This window comes from Strix uralensis, chromosome 2 (genome assembly GCF_047716275.1).
Source record: "Strix uralensis isolate ZFMK-TIS-50842 chromosome 2, bStrUra1, whole genome shotgun sequence".
NCBI lineage: Eukaryota > Metazoa > Chordata > Aves > Strigiformes > Strigidae > Strix > Strix uralensis.
Window position 1 is genome coordinate 138515430 of NC_133973.1, and position 21246 is coordinate 138536675.

At 49.5% G+C, this 21246-nt stretch overlaps 1 protein-coding gene across 2 annotated transcripts; it reads left to right on the top strand.

Annotated features, from left to right (window-relative positions):
- Positions 1–1183: 1183 nt before the first annotated feature.
- RRM1 (ribonucleotide reductase catalytic subunit M1) lies at positions 1184–20874 on the top strand. 2 transcript variants are annotated; one of them, XM_074860673.1, is made up of 19 exons: positions 1184–1547; positions 2549–2637; positions 4353–4530; positions 5024–5124; positions 5790–5849; positions 7134–7173; positions 8065–8227; positions 8815–8956; positions 9581–9664; positions 10226–10387; positions 10974–11053; positions 11900–12101; positions 13816–13965; positions 14832–15053; positions 15463–15539; positions 16347–16482; positions 18256–18351; positions 19149–19337; positions 19648–20874. In XM_074860673.1, the coding sequence occupies exons 1-19, from the start codon at positions 1529–1531 to the stop codon at positions 19834–19836; spliced, it is 2379 nt and encodes a 792-aa protein (XP_074716774.1). In that variant the 5' UTR covers positions 1184–1528; the 3' UTR covers positions 19837–20874. The 2 variants fall into 2 exon arrangements, with proteins under 2 accessions (XP_074716774.1, XP_074716775.1); XM_074860674.1 differs by lacking the exon at positions 1184–1547 and adding an exon at positions 3570–3690.
- The last annotated feature ends 372 nt before the right edge of the window (positions 20875–21246 follow it).

The following is a 21246-nucleotide window of genomic DNA, read 5'->3' on the forward strand; positions in this document are numbered from 1 at the left end:
TGGGCACCTTCAAAGCCAACCTTAGTGCTGAGGAATCAGTAATTGCCATTTTTGCTTAGAGTCTGAAGGGAATCAACACCCTCATGTGGGAAGTGACAGCGGTCTGTTCAGAAGAAATAAATAACTGAATTTCCGGCCACTTCGTGCCACCAAAGCGCATGGGATCTCTTTCTGAGACTCACAGGATTAGCCTCAGCTGAACGGTACGTTGGATGATTATAGGCTCACAGTGCAAAACCTGAAGTTTCCGTTGCGGTGCTGTATTCACCTCAGCTTCCCGTTTCCCACTCGCAGAGGTGAGGCCTCGTGGTATGAAGCTGCTCAGCATCGTCCCCTGCGGGTAGGGTGCTCCTGGGTGGCGGGGAGAGGCACTTCACAGGCTCTGTGCAGAAAAGGAAGATGCTGTAAATGATAAACACAAGATATTATCACGCCATTTCAGACTCACAAGTGCCACAGCTGCTGGTCGGCTGCTGGTTTCCAAGACATTCAGAGCAGGTTAGCAGAGGAACTACTGATGTTTAGGGTTGGATTATGCGCCTAAATGCCAGCGGTGCTTTGAGTGCCGCTGCCTGTGAGCCCTGTCTGGAGTCCCAGACTTTTCCCTGCCTCTGTGAGGAACAAGCACTGCAGAAGGAGACGGTGGTTGCCTACGTGGGCAGGGATGGGTCTCACCCTCCCGTCTGTCCTGATGTTTTAATGGCAATCATGGGCTCGTTTGAGATCCCAGAAGGTCTTTGTGGCAGGACGTGTGCCCATCATGTCACCCTCAGCTGGGGCACCCTCAGTGTCCCCCGGTCCTGGCCTTCAGAGCCCTCCAGGGGTTCTGTGTCCCCTGGGGGCCTTTCACTTCACGGGGTGCCAGCTCCCCTCCCATCCCCTGCCCCAGCCCCCTCACAGCAGGGCCTGGGCTGGGCGCCATGTTGGTGCACAGACTGCCATGCCTGTACGGGCCTCTGCCCCAGGGGCCTGGCATTCTGTGTGGGGCAAGGGCAGAAAGGGAGCCGTGGGGCCGCCTCTCGTTTGGAGGATCGCATCAAGTTTTATGTCTGGGTCTCGCTTTAGTACGACTGGAATTGCCATTGTTCTCCTGCTTCTCGCGGGACGGGGGCGTTTTGTCCCTTCGCGGGCTCCGTACGGCGCGCCCTGGCGCCGGCCTGACCCGCCCTTTTCCGTCCCACCGCCTCCTTCCCGGGCAGCCGCCATCTTGGAAGCGGGCAAGCGGCGTGGTCTTCCCTGGCGGGGTGGTGTTTCCCGGGAGGAGAAGGAGGGAAGGGTGGGGATGGAGGAAGGGGCGAGTCTCCGCTAACGGTGAAAGGCAGCGCTGAAGTTGTGGCGGTGGGGGAAGAGGGCAAAGAAGGCGGCAGTGCCCGGAGGCAAGATGTCGCCCGCAGCCTCCGCCGGAGGGGTGGAGCGCTACGGCGGCGCCGCGGGGTCAGCGCAGTTGGCGGGAGCGGGAAGCGCTTAGACCGCGCTTGGCGCTGAGCAGCCGTTGAGAGACCCGCGCGCCGGGACGCCGACCGCCGCCATGCACGTCGTCAAGCGGGGTGAGGGAGGGCTCTCCGCCGCCGCACGGGGCTTCCCTCGGCACCGCGGGGGAGGGCACGGGGCCGCCTCTCTCCTCGGGGGAAAGGGGGGGGTGGGGGGGGCGTCCCTTCTCATGGTACCGAGTGTGGGGGGATGGGGTCAGTCCCTCTGCTTTGTGTGTGTGTGTGTGGGCCCTCTCATGGCACCTGGTGTGAGGGGACGGGACCCCCTCTGCTTTGGTTGGGGGAGTGTCCCCTCTCATGGTACTGAGTGTGGTGGGACGGGACCCCCCCTGCTTTATGTGGAAGGATGGGATCCCCTCTGCTTTGGGGGGACCCCTCTCATGGCACTGAGTGTGGGTGGACAGGACCCCCTCTGCTTTATGTGGAAGCATGGGATCCCCTCTGCTTTGGGGGCAGCTTACATGGCACCGAGTGTGAGGGGATCGCACCCTGTCTGCACTGTGGGGGGGGTCCCTGGAGTGAGTGAGCTCCCCCCATGACATCAAGAGTGATGGATGAGACCCCCCCTGCCCCCCCAATGGCAATGAGCTTTGGACTTAGTCCCCACACCTTGAGTGCTTGGCCAGAGCAGGGACCCCCAGCCTTCTGGGGGGGGTGCGTGGCCCTCAGCTGAGTTCCCCATCTCTGCAGTGGTCGTCCTGAGAACTGGGTTTATGCAAAGTTTTAGGTGTAGCAGAGTGGGAATTTCCTGGCCCTGTAGTGGGTGCTCGTGCCCCCCTTGAAGGGGTGTGGGCTCCCCAGTTTTCTTCACTGTACCAAGACCTGCGCCTCAGAGGGAGGGATCCCACGTGTAGTAGATCGTCTGCAGCAGGAACGTGCCGGGGTGGAGGGATAGCCTCTCTTTTTGGGCCTGAACAGGTTGTCTTTGGTGATTCCCGCCCCAAGTTGCCCCAAAAGAGGGCTGGCTCCTTGCGCGAGGTGGGGGTGGGAGGATACTGTGCTGAACTGCTTCTTTATGGTAACGGGAGCTGTTGTGACAGTCACCTCTTCCCCCCCAGATGGACGCCAAGAGCGTGTCATGTTTGACAAGATCACGTCACGCATCCAGAAGCTCTGCTACGGGCTCAACGCCGACTTTGTTGATCCCGTGAGTCTTTTTGTCCTTTTTCCTGCTGTCCTGGTCCCTGCCCCTTGTTTTGATCTCCGCTGAAAGCCAGCGACGATGAGCCGGTGGTACCCGGTTACTCGCCTTGGCCAAAGCCAAGCATGGCGGCCTGTGCAGGAGCTCTTGCAAATGCATTCGTAACGAGCTGCTTCTAGTGGGGTCCTGAGGTTTTGTGCTTCACAGATACAGAGTCGGAGACTGCGGTGGGGGAAAAATCAATCTATTGTAAATTACTTTTACCTGAAAACACTGCTGAAGCGATTGAGCTTCTTGTGCTTAAAAGAAGAGCCGTTTGTTGCTCCAATTTGTATATTTTGGGTTTGGCAGATCGCTCTCAATTTCAATCTGCAAAGCTTGAGCAATGCTATGTGGAGAGGAGCTCTTGAACCTCTCTTAATAAAGCAAGGTGCCCTTTCTGTCCGACAGAACCCCCCTGTCGTTATATTATCCCTACTTTGTTTTTTCGAGCTGCGTAGGATTTTGAGTGCCTGTTGATCCCACTCTTGTAAGCTTCTCCGTCCACAGCCTGTGCTGAGGATGACTCCCTCGTGGATCCGTTGATCTCTCTGAGATTTCTGTGCAGATGTGCAGACCCAGTCTGTTCATTTGGTGTTGCCAACTTAGGCTCTTCCCGTCTCAAAGATCTAATGATCTGATTTTCTGTCTTAAATTGCACCTGTAAATTATTTGACGTTCATTCCATCCCAGAGTAGTGCTCTTCAGCCATAGCTAGAGAGCAGGAGGAGCATTGGTGACTTGGTTACTGAAACACAAAGTGTACTGGCTTGATCTCAGTCACACAGGGTGATGATGATTAGGACAAAAGCAAGATTCCTGCTCTTCCTGTCTCTTAACGCTGTCTCAATAATGAAGCAAATCTTACATGAAGCACTGCATTCTTATTTATTCTGCAGTAGCGTGTGACATCTCTCTTCCTGGAATGGAGTTTCTGCTTTTGGACTTGGACCTTCTTGTGCCAGATGCTTCACAAGCCAGTACTAAAAATCCTTAACCTGACATGCTTACTTTCAGAGAGTAAGGTTTGAAAATTGCATGTCCTGGTTTTGTGAGACTGTGGGCACTTCCAGTGTATTTGGGAGTTACCACATTAGATCGGACCTCTCCAGTGCAGAATATGCCCTTTCTTGTAGTGATCAGCTTGAGAGGAAAGCAGAAAATACTTTAGAGATGGTAGATGCAAGTCTTCTCCCATGAAAGGTCCCAGCCGTCAGGTGAAGATTAGGTTAAACCATGAAGCAAAAGCCCTTCCAGGGTTGGGGATTTTTTTCTCTTGTCATGAAATAATTTTAAGTGTAGCACTTCCATGTCCCATCGGGCATTTATACAGACAAGCTTCCTTTGGAGTTTCAAAACTTCCAAGCGAGTGCTGTTTTAATCTGCCTTTTCTCCCTATGAACTTGGCTGCTACTTTAGGAAAGTGTCTGCAGAGAAGAAACTGCCAGTGATTCCAGATTGACGGTTTCTGCTTTCTTCGCTCTCCCTTCTGCCCCAGTATTTAAAATTTTAGGAGTCAGTACTTCACCAAGAGGGTTTGGCATTTTAATTTGCTTTTCTATTCAAACAGAGCGGATGGTACTGTTTATAGTGAAGCATATCTTACGTCTTAAATGGCCAAAACACCAGATTTTCTTTTCCCTGACAACAGGTAGCTAACCTCCAGAATTTTCCTTGTTCAGGCCCAGATCACCATGAAAGTGATTCAGGGGCTGTACAGTGGTGTCACGACGGTGGAACTGGACACGCTGGCAGCCGAGACGGCCGCGACCCTGACCACCAAGCACCCTGACTACGCTATCCTGGCAGCGAGGATTGCCGTGTCCAACCTGCACAAAGAAACGAAGAAAGTGTTCAGTGGTGAGTCTCTCTGGGGGCACCTGAGTAGCAGTTAGTCAGAAAGGGAGTAGGAGTTTTAGAGGATATAAATATGGAAATCTCTTTCTTAAGCAGAAGTTACTAAGTACCCAGGCTAACTAAAAATGCCATGGAGATGAAAACCGTGAGTTTTAGGCATGTCACAAGAAAAATTGAATTGCCTGGTTTGTGAAAAGTATCTGTATAAATAGACTGATGAAAAATGGAACTGACTGAAATTAGGTTGCACCCAGTTTCTTTCCCATCTATTATGTCTTATAAATTCTGTTCAGAAACGCTGTAAGAGAAGTGCATTTTTAAGGTTAACAGACTAGTAATAGTACTGAGCAGGTAGAAGAGAAGTTGTACGTTTGTAGAGCTGGAGGGGGTTATTTCAGAGGCTGAGCAGTCCTGCCTGTGAAATCCTTGGAAACAAAGGGCTGATGATGCGTGTGCGGGTCTGTGGATGTCCTGTCTGAACACCTTTCTGTTGCAGATGTGATGGATGATCTCTACAACTACGTAAACCCTCACAATGGGAAGCACTCGCCAATGATCTCCAAAGAAACTCTAGACATAGTTTTGGCCAACAAAGATGTACGTAACTTTTTTTTTTTTTCCACTTATAAGTTTTAAAAATTCAGCAAACTAGTCCAGATAATTAGTTTTTCTTACTTTTAGGCAAGCCATATTAGTTTTAGGACAAAAAGCCAATGCAGAAACCAGTGCAGGTGATAACTGCTCTGTTCTGGAGAGTTTAAAAGAGAGGATGCAGGAATTTCCTTCATGTAAGGTTGTTTCTGTAACAGAATCTATTTTCCTGGATGTCCTCATAGTCGTGATCAGCAGCACTAATTAATTGGCGAAAAAGTACCTTTTGATGTAGCAATCTGTTTTGTGTGCACAGAAGGGAGAGGTGAGGTTTGGTTTCTGATTTCAAGTTGCTCCAGGTCTGTGTTCTTACGGGAAAGTCACATTTGTATTTTGATTCTATCTTGTGTTTCTTAGCATCTGATTAGACTTCAGTAAAATGTAGCCAGCAATTGTGCATTGTACGTGGAAAAAAAAAAAATGTTAAAACTGTGCATTTCTTGTTTCAAGCTAAGCGCTCCTCCCTACTTTAGTCCTCTGATCCTGCTATCTGTTTCACTGGAGCTTTGAGGCCAGAAATGGCAAACAATGATGGCACTGTTATACCTTAAGGTGAGGCAAGAAAAAGCTGATTGTAAATGTAAATTTTTCTCTCTATTATTTCCTCTCAGCGCCTGAATTCTGCCATTATCTATGACAGAGACTTCTCCTACAACTATTTTGGTTTTAAGGTAAAAAGCATGATAATGAAGACTGCTGTTTTGATGTTGTTCTTTTGGGAAGGATGGGAATACCTGCAGAGTCACCTAGCTTTAGGCAAGGAGGGCACTGGAGTAGGTGGGACATCAGAGGGTTTGTGAAGCACTAAGGGTACCTGCATAAAGCTGTTGGCTGGCTGAATTATGTACTTTCTTCTTGGCTTCGTTGTGTACCCGTGGCTACTACAGTATTTTAGCTGTTGGGCTCTAACTGTTTTGCAGCGGACAGCACTGCATGTTGCTGAAAGCTTCCCAGCTTGTGCCATTCCTCAAGGAAACAAATCTGATTCTTAATAAACCAAAAAAGGCAGTTTTGGTTTTCCCCCTGGTTTCGTGTAACAGTTGTTCTCAGTGTGTCATCCCACGCGTTTGCCGTCTTCCGTGCTGCTGGAACATCTCCCCCACAACCAGTCCCGTCTCCTGAGCCCCCACCATCTGGTCCTGCTGCCCGTGCTGTTCTTTGCTGGGTTGTTTTCAGGTGTGACGCAGTGGGGTCCCCGGAGGGGCGAGCTGGAGAGAATTTCACTGTTCCACAGCACTGGGTGCTTCTGATGGTTCTTGTGAATCTCGGAGAGATCTGGGGGGCTCTGGAGTATCGGCACACCTGATACGGCGCCTTCTGGTCTGGGGGAAGGAGTCTGCAGTGAGGAAACAACTAGTGTGTAAAGAGCAGAGCAGCTGCAGAAATAGGCCAGGATGGAAAGAGGGGACCATGAAGGGAGGGGGTGTTTCTATATGCGTATAAATGTGCAATTCCTGACATCCCCTCCTGTAATTACTGCTGCAAACCATCGGGCACAAGCTTAAAAGGCATCTTGCCCCGTCTGTCATTTGTGCGTTCAACACCCAGCACGGCAGCCTGTGATGCAGGTTGTCTGGAAAGCGTTTTCCTGGTAAAACTGGCAATTTTTTAAGGAGGGGTGGGGTTGTGGGGAACAAGCACTCCCTTGGCTTCTAGCCGTAACTCACCGGGGGCTGAGAGGCAGCGCTGAACCTTGCGGCTGCTGGCTCCGCCACCGCTCCGTAGTGCAAAGCGTAGAGTCCTCAGTGTGGGAATCTTACAGTGGATTTCTGGTTTTTATAGTCATTAGTCACCTAATACCCGGGGCCATTACTGAGAGGAGGAGTGGAGTGCAGGGTTGGGGCTTCTACCAAAGCCTGGGATGAGGAGCATGAAGATGCTTGAATTCAGAGCTGATTTTTTAAAAAAACTGAAATCTGCATGTCTACTAAACTGCATTCTCTTTTTTTTTAAAGACTCTAGAACGCTCCTACTTGCTGAAAATCAACTCAAAAGGTACGAACTGTCTGTATCAACCTAAGGTATTACTTAAAAGCCAAGACCGTAGCTCAGAGCAGGCGTTGAGGGGGCAAAGTGGCTACCCCCTAGCTTTCCATGAAGCACTCCAGTGAAAGCACTGTGTACTGGTTTAAAAAACTAGCAAAACCTTTGCAGTAGGTGTTCTCTGGGCATGCACAGCTTCTTTTTGTAGGCTAAGGGTCTGGCATTGTTTTGGTGGCAGCAGTGTGCTCGTTGAAGAGCAGCGCTGTAACGAGTTTACGTGGGCATCCGGGTAACAGCAGTGTGACCTGACAATTGTGCTTCACCTGCCCGAGTGCCCCAGTACTTTGAAAGCTGCCTCTTTGGGATTTAGGAGATGAAGAAGTTCCTGTACAGCTGATAACTTGTTCCCCAGTGCTAAGCACTTTTTAATAGAGTTAAGTTGAAAGAGCTGCTCTGCTGCCAGGGCCAGTTACTGCAGGCCCTTAGCATGACAATCCTTGGACACCCGAAGGGTGAGAGCTTCGTTGTAAAATAATAGACCTGGATTGGATGTTTAACTGGATTTTAGTGGTCCATACAGGTGGGTTTGGGTTTTTTCCCCCCCCCCCCTGAGACAGTCGAGTGCTGGAGCAGGTTGTTGAGAGGGGTTTTGCAGTCCCCGTCCTGGAGTTTTTTCAAAACCTGACTGGATAAAGTCCTGAGCAAACTGGTGTGATTCTCTTAGCTGACTCTTCTTTGAGCGGGAGATTGGACTGGAGACCTCTTGAAGTTCCTTCCAACCTGAATTATTCTGTGGCTCTCAGTTTGCACGTTGTTTGTAGCTCGCTGCTCCGACCCCTATGTCCGTCTGTGCCAGTCGTGTCATACTGACATTCTCTTCTCTCCTTTGCTTTTCACGTTTAGTTGCTGAGCGTCCTCAGCACATGCTGATGAGAGTGTCGGTGGGGATCCACAAAGACGACATCGATGCTGCCATTGAAACCTACAATCTGCTCTCTGAGAGGTGGTTTACCCACGCCTCCCCCACACTCTTCAATGCAGGCACCAACCGGCCTCAGCTCTCCAGGTACCTTTGGCTTTCAAGTTCACTCAGTGCAGAACTGGATGAAGATAAAGTTTTGGAGATCGGGTCTGTTCAAATGAGATGCTTTCACAACTTCTAAAAGTAGTAGCTGTATTTCTGTGATTGGTTTAGGAAGTTTTGAGAAACTGCTGTCAAATTTAACCTGGTACCTAGTGTAGTCTTGGTGGAAGAATACCCAGGTTTCTGTAAGCTTCTGAAGCTAATGGAAGTGTTTACATGGCTGAATTTTATTTAGAAGTTACTTATGTGTGTGGTCTCCTGTGGATTACAAAATGAATCCTGGTAATTGTTTCCTAAAACATGCTACAAGTAGCAAGCGTAACTGATAGGATGTAAAAAACGTTTTGCTTTGCTAACCCAGGTAACAGTAATACAACTATTGCTGGTGATGTTTTCCAAAAGTATCCTTTATTCCACTTTGCAAGCTCTGGTTTTGCTTCATTTATTTGCTTTGTGTAGCATGTTAAAGAGTCAGTGTTTAGCCTTGTTTTTCTGCAGCCCTGGTGAAATACTTCTTGACTTTTTTTTTGGTTTACTCTTTGTATGCTAAAGCTATTTGCTTTCTTTAGCTGTTTCCTGCTGTGCATGAAGGATGACAGCATTGAGGGCATCTACGACACTCTCAAGCAGTGTGCGCTGATCTCCAAGTCTGCTGGTGGGATTGGCCTTGCTGTGAGCTGTATCCGAGCCACGGGCAGCTACATTGCTGGGGTGAGAGTGCAGCTGGTGTTCCCAGCAGAGGTTAACCTCCTGACTTCAGGAAATGTCTGTATTTCAGTTGCCAAATCAATGCGGCTTCTACCGACTCAGTTCGAGACAGCAGTCAGCCTAGCTCAGTAGTCCTTCCCTTCTCAGTAGCCTCTAAGGCAAAAAGCTTGGTTTCCCGTGGTGTTTTGGCTTCTTAATAGACGTTCTTCCAAAAAGAGGATCTTACTCCACTGTTTGATGAGACAATTCCAACTTGGTTAGGTTAGCAGCCTGGGAACGTGCTCAGAGACTCCTGCGGGAGCCCTTTCCCTCTTTGGGTGTCTGACTGCTCAGGATCGCTGTGGGGGTGCGTTTGCTTTTCTTGTCACAGTGTTTATAACCTCTGCAAGCCTGTGGGTCACATAACACAGAGGAAAAGTTAGGAGGTAACTCGGGGACCCGTAGCTGATAGATACATTTTTGTCTATTTAAAAAAAACCCAGAGGGGGACGGGGCTACCAAGTAACTGTTTGGGGTGGTGGGTTCCTCCTGCTTCAGCACAGGAGTTCTGCAGGCATAAGGCAAATGTAGGCCCATCTCTCCAGGCGGTTGCTTTTCAGTATTGATGGTTTTCCTGTGCCTCTGCAGACAAACGGAAATTCCAATGGGCTTGTTCCGATGCTGAGGGTCTACAACAACACTGCCCGTTACGTGGATCAAGGCGGAAACAAGGTACTGGCTTTCTGTTAAATGGGGGTCACGAAGGGGACCCCGGGTCAGAGGGAGAGGTTCCACATCTCTGAAAGACTGACCCAGTGACACATGATTAAAATAAGGCATTTTCCCCCCGTCTGGCTGATATCCTGGTGTTCCCCTTTCACTGTGCATCAGGTCATGTCTTCAGGCTGCTGCGGGACATGCACATTAGAGCAGCCTCTGGCCCTGGTTATTAGTCGCTCCTTGAATGCCCTATAGTGAATTAAGGTATAAGACTGTAGGAAGCTTCTGGATCCTTTATCTTCACATAGTCCAGAGCTCAGTGACACAATAAGTAAATCAGAGATTTGTCAGGCTCCTGTTTACACAGAGGAAATATAATTTTGGTACTAAATCATGTTTATTGACAATCCGGAACTAGTAACATGGCCCGGTTCCAGTAACCGAGAGCAAGAATAATGCAAAAAAGCATATTGAATAGCCGTAACGAGATAATTGTGTGCACTCGGGAGCAGTGCAGGAGATCTTGTTTTCAAGGGTGGTTTGTTCTGATCTTGGCTATGTTTTATGTTTCAGAGACCCGGGGCTTTTGCCATCTACCTGGAGCCGTGGCATTTGGACATCTTTGAGTTTCTTGACTTAAAGAAGAACACTGGGAAAGAAGAGCAGCGAGCCAGAGACCTTTTCTTTGCCCTCTGGATTCCTGATCTCTTCATGAAGCGAGTTGAAACCAACCAGGTAGGAAGCTTGATTGGTGCAGAAGAAGGGTGTGAGTGGAGAACCAGGGCCCAGTGCTGGGAGGAGTTGGTGAAGGGCTGCAGAGCTGTCCTGTCAGTGAAGGAACTGCCTGAAGGAGCTGCTGCACCTTCTTTGAGAGCCAGGCTGTGCAGGCAGAGAGTGGAGTTGGAGCACTCCAGTGGGATATGTTGCTTCAGTGCTTAATATTGCAGCCCATGACTTTTGTGCTTGTGCTGTTAATGCTAAACTTTTGCTCTGGAGTTTCCTTAAAGCATCAAAATCTTCTCAGTAAATTGATCTTCATAGGACTGCTTGTATTTGCTTTCAGATGGGTTATATCTTGAGAGCCAGTCATTTCAGGGCTGCAGTTTGGTCATAAATATTCATATAATTAATTTTTAAATAAATCTGGCTAGTCTGACAAACACCTTCCCCATGGCTGCTGGCAGAGTTGGTTCCTGGTTTTTCGGGATGGAAATTGTAGTTGACATGTTCCTGTTCACAGCAGGATCTGCTGATGGAGTTGAATGCCTTTAATTAACAGGGTGCCTGAAGATTTTCTGTGAATATTTTTTCTTTCTTACAGGACTGGTCCCTAATGTGTCCAAATGAGTGTCCTGGCCTAGATGAGGTCTGGGGAGAGGAATTTGAGAAACTGTATGAGAGGTAAGAAAAGTGAACAGGCTTTTAAGGAGTGGTCACCCACTCCCAGAACTGCCCTTGTGTGATATCCCGGTGCCAAAGCACAGGTTTGTGGTGTTGGCTGGTCAGTGGTCAGTGAGTTCTGTTATCAGACTGGTAAGAGGGCAAAGATGGGGATGTCTGCTTCAAGCTGGGACCTGCTCAAGACAGAAGTATGTAGGAATGATTGTTTTAGCTTGTTAGAGGGGAAATTCTGAAGTGATCCCCTGCTTAAAGTGGTCAATGGGTTTGTTCTGAACAGATTGTGTAGGATCTTGTAGGGAAAGATTTCTATTTCCTTTGGACAAGGACAGTCTTGATACCCTGCTGTTAAGCCTCTCCTGGCTAGTTCAGAGTTCACACAGGTCAGAAGTGAACAGGGTCTTGCCTGCCCGGGAACCTGATGTTGTGTTCACAGAATCCCAGAATCATCTGGTTGGAAAAGCCCTTGAAGCTCCTCCAGTCCAACCATGAACCTCACCCTGACCGTTCCCAACTCCACCAGATCCCTCAGCGCTGGGTCAGCCCGACTCTTCAACCCCTCCAGGGATGGGGACTCCCCCCCTGCCCTGGGCAGCCCATTCCAACGCCCAACAACCCCTTCTGCAAAGAAATCCTTCCTAAGAGCCAGTCTGACCCTGCCCTGGCGCAGCTTGAGGCCATTCCCTCTTGGCCTGCCGCTGGTTCCTTGGCTCAAGAGACTCATCCCCCCTCTCTGCACCCTCCTTTCAGGGAGTTGTAGAGGGCCATGAGGTAAAAAAAGGTTAAAAAAAGTGTTAAAAATGCTTGTCTTTCCCTGGGAATTCCTAAGCAGCGTGTGCTCTGTTGCAGTTACGAGAAGCAAGGCCGCGTCCGCAGAGTGGTGAAGGCCCAGCAGCTCTGGTACGCTATCATTGAGTCTCAGACGGAGACTGGCACACCCTACATGCTCTACAAGGACTCTTGCAACCGGAAGAGCAACCAGCAGAACTTGGGGACCATCAAATGCAGCAACCTGTGCACAGAAATAGTGGAGTACACCAGCAAAGATGAGGTAGGTGGAGAATAGGAACCCGCAGCATTTAGGAAAGCTGTGACTGCTCCTCTGACAGCCTTCTAGAATGTGCCTGACTGGCTGGGGAAGGGAATGGGGAGCCAAGAAAATTCTGGGGATGTTTTGACCCGAGTCCACTGACTCTGTATGTGGGTTTTCCCAACCCTTCCAACTCCTGTGGAGGGTTTGGTATAAAACAAGATACCCCTCAAAGCGAACCTCTGAGAGCCTGAGGGAGAAACGAGCTCTTTGCCTGGCTGGTAGCTGACGTAAGCGTCTCTTCGGCAAATGATTTAGTAAAACCATACCTCTCTTACCCCCAGACTTACATCTCAGTAACAATTCCCTCTGAGTTCCCCATGTACTACCCTAATCTTGCTGCTCCAAGGTTGTGCGATGTTTGGGACGCAGCATTGCCAACAAAGGTGAAGGAAGGACATAGAAATGAGTTAGTGCCAGCAGAGCAGGGGGGATTTCTAGTGCGGGAAAGCTCCTGAGGCTGTTGTAACTGAACATATCTGTTCGTGCTGCCTGAGCCAGTTGTTCTTTAGCTCACATGCTTTGGCATGTTCGTAAAATCCTGCGTAGCCTCGAAGAGGTGGAGAGCCAGCCTACCTGCCTGCGCCACACAAGAAATCTTAGCTGACTTCTTTCAATTCTCCTGGGGTTGGAAATAATGCTAGTGTTAAAAAATGACCAAGAAAATGCCCTAATACAGCCTGGATCTCCTTGAGATCAGCTGCTGGTTCTGGCAACACAAGAAACAGTTAGGCTTAGTTTATGTAAGGGTGGCTTGCAGGCAATAGGATTGACCGGGCCAGAGAACTGAATTTTTTGTGGTAATACTGATTTCTACTGAAGCTTTTTGAACTGTTGTTACCCTTTTGACAGGTCAGAATCACAGAATCATTCAGGTTGGAAAAGCCCCTCGGGATCATCGAGTCCAACCCTCAGCCCGACTCTACAAAGTTCTCCCCTACCCCACATCCCCCCACAGCTCATCCAAACGGCCCTTAAACACACCCAGGGATGGGGACTCCACCCCCTCCCTGGGCAGCCTGTTCCACTCTCTGACCACTCTTGCTGGGAAACATTTGTTCCTCATGCCCAGTCTGAACCTCCCCTGTTGCAGTTTAAAGCCGTTCCCTCTTGTTCTGTCACTAATTCCCTGGGAGAAGAGACCAGCACCAACCTCTCTACAACGTCCTTTCAGGGAGCTGTAGAGAGTGATGAGGTCTCCCCTCACCTTCTCCTCCTCACACTGAACAGTCCCAGCTCCTTCAATCTCTCCTCACAGGATTTATTCTCCAGGCCCTTCCCCAGCCTCGTTGCCCTCCTCTGCACTCGCTCCAGCCCCTCGAGATCTCTCTCGGATTGAGGTGCCCAAAACTGGACACAACCCTCCAGGTGTGGCCTCACCAGTGCAGAGCACAGGGGGACTATCACCTCCCTGCTTCTGCTGGTCACACTATTTCTAATCCAAGCCAGGATGCCGTTGGCTTTCTTGGCCACCTGGGCACACTGCTGGCTCCTGTTCAGCTGCTTGTCAATTAGCTCATGGCATAGCAATGACAAATGCGTTTTTCCAGCCTTGCAGGTTGCTTGATCCTTGGTTTCCATATAGTTTGGACAGAGAGCGTGCTGTGGCGCTGAGGCTGGGGGGGTTTGGCTGGGCTGTCCTGGCGTGCCTGCTTTCCCTGTGTTTCCCCCACAGGTTGCGGTTTGTAATTTGGCTTCTATAGCCCTGAACATGTACGTCACTCCAGAGCACACCTACGATTTCAAGAAGCTAGCCGAAGTCACCAAAGTTATTGTCCGAAACCTGAACAAAATCATTGATATCAACTACTACCCCGTGCCAGAGGTGAGCGCCGCGTTGGTGTGGGGCTGTGGGCACGCTGAGAGAGTTGGGAGTTCCCTTAACTACCTGTTTGCAGATGTGACTCGTTGTTAGGGGCTTCTTGAACCTCAACCCAGAACGGTTCCTTGGTGAAGCAGTTGTAGAAAAAGCCTCCCCTGGAGATGGCTCCGCAGCTGGAATTTTTTCCTGCGTGAGGATTTCCACAAAGCACAGAACAGCACTAGGAACAGAGTGGCAAGTGGGACAGAGAGAAGGATCCTGGAGACATTCCAGGGAAGAGTCACTCATGCTTGTTGGTTTTAGGCGTTTTGGGGAGGGTGCGTGGACTGCTTTCCGGAGGGAAAGCAGGAGGGGGGTTGGTGGTTGCTGAGGAGGAATGGCAGCAGGGTTTGTTGCATTGCGAGAACACAGAAAGGGAAGCAGCGGAGCTGGGTGCTGGAGGAGGAAATGAGCACATGCCCAAAGTGTGAACCCAAAGCTGATGAGGATCAGATTTTTCTAGCATGCACAATTTGAATGCGTGAGTTTTTAAATGTCTTCACAGGCCTGGTCTTTTTTTTTTTTTTTTCTTTTTAAGATGATGCTTAGTGTTCATTTCTAAATCATGGCTCCCTCTGTGTGTCAGGTTGAGCAATTACAATCAGTGATTGCTTCTAACTAACTTCATCTGGGTCCTCAAATCACAGAATCCCTGCCCCACCGAGCAGCAAACGGTGGGGAAGGTGGCAGAATTGGAAGGGGGGGTAGTTGCAGCACAGTGGTTGGCCCAGTGGTACGGATGGAAATTCCTCGCAGGGGTCCTTTCCAACCTTATTTATTTTGATTCGATGTAGTTCTGCTAAAGGTGATTATTCTCTGCTTGAATGCAGGCTGAACGCTCCAACAGGCGCCACCGTCCCATCGGCATTGGCGTGCAGGGCCTGGCGGACGCTTTCATCCTGATGCGATACCCCTTTGAAAGTCCCGAGGCCCAGCGCTTGAACCAGCAGATCTTTGAGACCATTTATTACGGTGCTCTGGAAGCCAGCTGTGAACTCGCCAAGGAGCAGGGGCCGTACGAAACCTATGAGGGGTCTCCGGTCAGCAAAGGAGTAAGTACAGGAGCTGTCCTGTGCCAGCGCTGCGGGGAGCAGACGGTGCAACTGTGCCTGGTCCTTGCTACAGAAGGAGAGGTGTGACTGGAACACCTCAGGCTGATGGTGTTGCTGCAGCACAAATGGTGCTGGAGTTTTCCTCCATCATTTGGCTTCTTAAGCACAGTAAGAAAAGCATAAGTTAAACTGAGGTGCAGGGAGTAACAGAAGAAAAGCAAGACTGGCCTGTGCTGGCTGTCCCCTTTAGCGCAGTTAAAAGATTTGTGAGATCATGATGCGGGAGCTTTGCTGAGGCTGAATTTGTAGAGAACAGTCAACAGGAATAACAGGTCGATTTGCAATGTGATCTATAAAATGCGGAGAAAAGAGCTCCCTGTCTAATTTGGACTACGCCTGTGTTCTTCAGGTTCTCCAGTACGACATGTGGAATGTCACCCCGTCTGAGCTTTGGGACTGGAAGGCTTTAAAGGAGAAGATTGCTAAGTGAGTAGTCTTGCACGGTTTGTATTAGATGCGAAATACACTCGGTGTGTTCTGAGTGACTAAAAAGATACGGCATGAGTGTGAAAAATGGCCCTATGTGTTTCCCCCCCCACCCCAGTAAATCTTTCTTTAAGAGTGTTTTGCGGATGGCTTGCTTTCCTTTTTCTTCTTACAAGCCAGAGGGCAGCCACCCCCCTGACTCCAGCTCTTATTTCACCTTGGATGCATCAGCAGAACGGTTTGTGTTCCTGTTACACAAATGTAGTGATGAGTGAGGCAGAGTCAGCCGGGCACTGACAGGGAAGAGCAGCGGAGCCTTGAACATCCTGAAGGCAGGAATCGTTAAAACGTGAAGTGCCAGTAATGAACTTGCTCAATTTGTGTGGGTTTGATTTTTAAATTTAGTAAATCTGTCTGCTGTCTGTGTATGGAGGGGCCTCAGGCTCTTCACGGGCTGCTCGTTCTGGTTTTGCCCAAGTGCTGTGGAGTGCCTGACAGATTTGCACCCTTTCTTATGGCTGGAGAATTTGGGAAAGCCTCTGATTAAAGATAAAACCAGCAAAGACTTGATTTATGCTTCCGTGTTGACCCACGTTACAAGTTTAGCGGAGCTTCCCTTTTTTTACTGCGGGTAATCTGAGGGTTTGCAGGTGACCCTGAGGAGGTGGGATTTCTGAGCGCGTGAGCTGAGCGTTCCTTGTACGGGCCCTCTCGGCTCTTTAGCACAGTTTATACCGTCTGCAGTCTTGGGTCTTCTGTCTCATCTCATTTGGTTGAAGCTTTCTAACTCATGACTGTTGTCACTAGATACGGGGTCAGAAACAGCCTTCTCCTTTCTCCCATGCCAACTGCTTCTACAGCTCAGATCCTGGGCAACAACGAATCCATTGAGCCCTACACCAGTAACATCTACACACGCAGAGTCCTCTCGGGAGAGTTTCAGGTAAGCGAGGCAGCTGTGGGAAAGAATTTTTCTGTTTTCACCTCTTTGATGACTCTCACTGCTAAGAAAGAAGGTGGAGGCCCCACACTCGGTTCGCTCAGGTGTTTATGTCGGAGGCCGGAAGTGCCGAGGGGAACACCTACCCTGGAATATGCAAAACTGTGAAGAAGTGCTGCTTTTGTCTGGAAAAAAACCTTCATGAGGCCTTGTGGTGGTTTGACCTTGGCTAAATGCCAGCTACACACCAAGTTGCTCTATCACTTCCCCCCACACACACACTTTTTTCTCAACAGGGCAAAAAGGGGGAAAGAAAATAAGGTAGGCTGACCTGCAGGAATAACTGTTAAATGAGTGAGGAATAGGGAAATTACTGAGGGAAGATGAAGAGCATGGTGCTGCTCCGCCCAGTCCTGAGGAAACAGCTGTGTGTGAAGTGCTAAGAGATGGGAGGAGGTCATGTAAAAGCTGCTCAGATGCAGAGGGGTTTAGGAAAGAGTATGAAACAATTTGAGTTCTGGAGGCTGGAGTTAGCAGAGCCCTCTGAGGCGAGGGGAATAGCTGCCTTAGGGAAAAGCACATAAAAAAGAGAAACGTAAGAAATTTCAAGAGTTATGGTTCTTGAGTTAAGGCCAAAGTGTCAGTTTATTAATTCTCTGAAATCTTTGATGGAACCGTAAACACTTTTTGCATCCATGAGCTGTCATTTGTTTTCAGCTTCCTTTTTTCTAAGATTATCCAAAGTGATTTTGATGATCCACTCCTTTACAGCTAAAGCTTAAACCACTGAAATGATTGTTCTTATTTTTGACAGGTTTTATTTTTTGTCTTGGACATAGAACATTAACGCTGCATAATGGTTTGTAGATACGCAAGTTGTTACCAATGTATTTTTAAAAAAAGTTTTACAACTGAAGAGCATCTTTTACATTAGAGAAAATAGTCATTAAATGGAAACTGTTTATTTGGATACAAGCCCTCAGTGTTCAGGAGATGTGTTAGTAAGTCACTGACATATGGATGTGATCGCTGTTTCTTTGACCAGATTTGGTTTCTGTGGAGTGCGTGAGAAGGGAAGATAAATTTTGTCCTAGTAATACTGTAGTGACTCATAAATAAATGGGGAAAGCACTCCATTTCCCCCGACCGCGGGGTCAGATCAGGCATGTGTGGTGGGGTCAGAACAACAGGGTTATTACCTGCTCCTCTGTGTAGGGCTGCTGGACAGGTACCCCCAGTCCCAGCAAGCAAAACTTCGCTGGTTTTTTCTTCCCAAATAAACAGCCTGCACCTATTTTGTTCTTTCCCTTTTGACCCCAATCTCGATGATTGTTTACACCCATGTTTAGTAATTCAGGTGGTGGTGAGTGGCCCTGGTAAGCCACGCTCTCTCCCTTTCACATCTTCTGGCATTCCTCACGCAGGGGAGTTCCACACACTCCCCGTTCTCACTTGTAACGCCCAGGAATTCGGCCGTTCCTGTCCTGCTCGTTCGGGCCCAGGCTGGCGTCAGCCCAGCCCTCTGTTGTCTGCAGGGGCCAGCAGCATCTCACACGTGCCCCGTTGGGTTGGTTTAAGCTCATGCCCAGCCTGGTCATTTCTGACTGAAGGGTGAGAGCGTGTCAGTGCTGTGCAGGGTCGTCTTTAACCATTTCAAAACCTGTGCCCCTTGGGGTGGATTTGCCTCCTCTAGGATGCTGTGTCTGCCTTGAGCAGGGCGCCTGGCTCAGCAGAGTATGGACAGTGCTTTCATTCTTTGGCCTTTGACCCTTACAGGTTGTGAATCCCCACCTGCTGAAAGATCTCACAGAGAGGAGCCTGTGGAACGAGGAGATGAAAAACCAAATCATCGCCCACAACGGCTCTATCCAGGTACGCGTGAGAAAGCCGGGAGAACGGCACAGGGGTTCCTGGGGGGCTCCCCTGTGTGGGAGGGACTCAGCTGGCCTGGGGAGGAAGAGCTGCGACGTGAGGCGTTTCCCTTAGAAGTGTGGGGGCACGTGTTTGATCTTGGCAGTGATTTGCTCCTGCTGGAGCTTTCCATGTGACAGAGAAGCCCAGTGGAAATGTGCTGCTAATTATTGCGGGAACAAATACCGAGTCAGGCTGCTTTACTTCAGGCAGGTTCTGCAAATTGCTTGGGTTCTCATTTATCATGAAGATTATCAAGGGGTAGTTTTGTAGTGGGGAGTCGGCCTGGGGCGGGCTGAGTGTATGACATCCAGATCCAGCAGTTACATGTGGAAGAGTCAGTGTGGGACGAATCCTTTAAACTGTGGAGTTCGAAATGCTGCTGCAACTCTTGCGCGTGGCATCATGCACACTAGCAAAGCGCATCCCCCTCGTCATGAAGCTCGAAGGGGTACTAGCTGCTGGACTGCTTTTTGTAAGACCTCACAACTCTTTAGGGCGAAGCAGTAACGGTCTGTTTGCAAACAGCTTTTTCTCTCAGATTCCCCTGAAGGAGCTGTCCTGTTTCAGCAGGTTTCTTTGTGCTTGGGTGCTTTCAGATGCTTGGATTCAGTGACAGAGTTCAGCTGCAAAAAGCCTTAGTCCTTGTCAGGATTGCTGAAGTCTTAGCAGTTGGTGAAGCATTTGATTTTATAAATATCAACATTTGGGCAGTCAGTGGTTACGCTGCACAGCAAAACTTTCCCTGTGCCTTTCAGAACATACCCGAGATTCCCGATGACCTGAAGCAGCTCTACAAGACAGTGTGGGAGATCTCCCAGAAAACCATCCTCAGGATGGCAGCAGACAGAGGCGCTTTCATCGACCAGAGCCAGTCTCTCAACATCCACATTGCTGAGCCCAACTACGGCAAACTCACCAGCATGCACTTCTACGGCTGGAAGCAGGTCTGTGCGCGGGGCCGGGGGCTCGTTCAGAGCACAGAGCCAACGGGGCTGCTCCCTTCTGGCCTGACAAGTTGGTCTCACCCGTTCTTGGAAGGGGAAAGGGCTGTTTCCTTCCAAAAACCTGCTGTTACTAGGGGAACGCCTCTCTGGAGCGCTAAAGCTGCGGATGTGGGTAGCATTGCTCCGTTAATCCTGGCTACTAGACACGAGCGTGCAGCCAGTGCAGTGGAGGGGGTGGCCTTGGTGGCTCGCTTTGGCTGTGCCGCTTGCCCAGCCCGTGGCTCTTAACGCTCGTGCTTCTGCTCTGCAGGGTCTGAAGACCGGCATGTACTACCTAAGGACAAAACCAGCTGCCAACCCCATCCAGTTCACCCTGAACAAAGAGAAGCTCCGGGAGCGGGAGAAAGCCTCCAAGGAAGAGGAAGAGAAGGAGAGGAACAAAGCAGCCATGGTGTGCTCCCTGGAGAACCGGGAGGAGTGTATGATGTGCGGCTCCTAACGCATCCCCCCCGCAGCGCCGGCAAAGCCTCCCCCACCCCGGCTGGAGTCCTCCGAAGATAGAAGCACCCGGTCTAACTCTGGGACGTAGAGGTTTGCTGGGACTGCGGCAGCAGGGGGGAGCACAGTGGGGGTTGTAGCTTCCCCGGCCGGCTGGGGCTGGTGCACAGGTATGGTAGGGTGCATAACAAGTTTGTATATCGCTTTAGTAGCTGGGCTTCTGGAAAACTTAAGTGCTCTTGAATGGTCTTACGTTGAACCCTGTAGGCAGGACTTCTGAGCAGAGAGGGTCAGTGCTAATGCCACTTACCTTAGAGCTCTGTCTGGGGACTTCAGGGAATTCTTTTCATTTAATAACGACTGTTACTCGTGTCTTCAGAGAAAGAAGCAGACCTGACTAGTATCTTTTCCTTTGCTGTGATAAGACATCAGGAAATCATCCCTCGGCTAAGTGTGTGGTGCACTCGCTGGGCTGCCTGTCACAGCAAAGGAGCAATTTCTGTTAAGCTTGGGAAGCTGGAGTCTGCACACATCTGCCAGCGAGACCCTTCTCCCACCACTGCTACTGTGTCCCCTCCTCCTCCCTTTCCAAAAAGCTTTTTAAGGGAGCAGACTGATGGCAGGTGCATTGTTACCTGGAGAGTTCATCTTCTCCACCCAGCCTGGCAGGGCAGAGCCTTGGTAAATATTCCTTCTCAGTTCAGACCAGGAAATGCTGCAGTGCATTTTATTCTGTACTAAAAACCTGCTCTAATTTATCAGTCAGTTTTCTGGTAATGGGCTTCCATGCTGTCCTTGGCCGGAAAGCCACCTGAAGTGCACACACCATCTTTTTTTTTCCCCCAAGAGTTGCATTTATCCACCCCAGCTAGATATTTGATCTTTTAAAAATACATTTTTACTGTTCTATGTTCTTAACTCCTTGCTCAAATGTGATGGGGCTCCATCATCCAGTTCTTAAATATTTATTGAACTCATGTACCATACAACTAACCCTTCAATCCAGCCAAACTCAATAAAATGTGGAATGTTGAAGGAATGAGTGGTGGTACTTTGGGAACACTTTTTTTTGATTAAAAGTGAATTGAAGCAGCTGGAGGCTGGGGCCTTGTTTGCGAGCCCAGTGCACAGTTCCTTCCAGAGAACCATCTGCTGGTTTGTGTCGTGTAAAATGAGGCACATAAGCAGAAAACCTCTGTGTGCTGGGGCAACCATGCTTAACTCAGCAGGGGGGCTGCTGTTGTGTCGTTTTGAAGGTCTGGGGTTAAGCAAAACACGTGGAAGGGGCTGAAGTAATGCCAAGGCTGTGTTTCAGTAGTGTGCAAAGGTTTGCTGTGTTCACAGGGCAAATCTGGGTAAGGCTGGAACTCTTGTGTCTTGATTTTACATCCAGCACTTGCCCTGTTTCTTC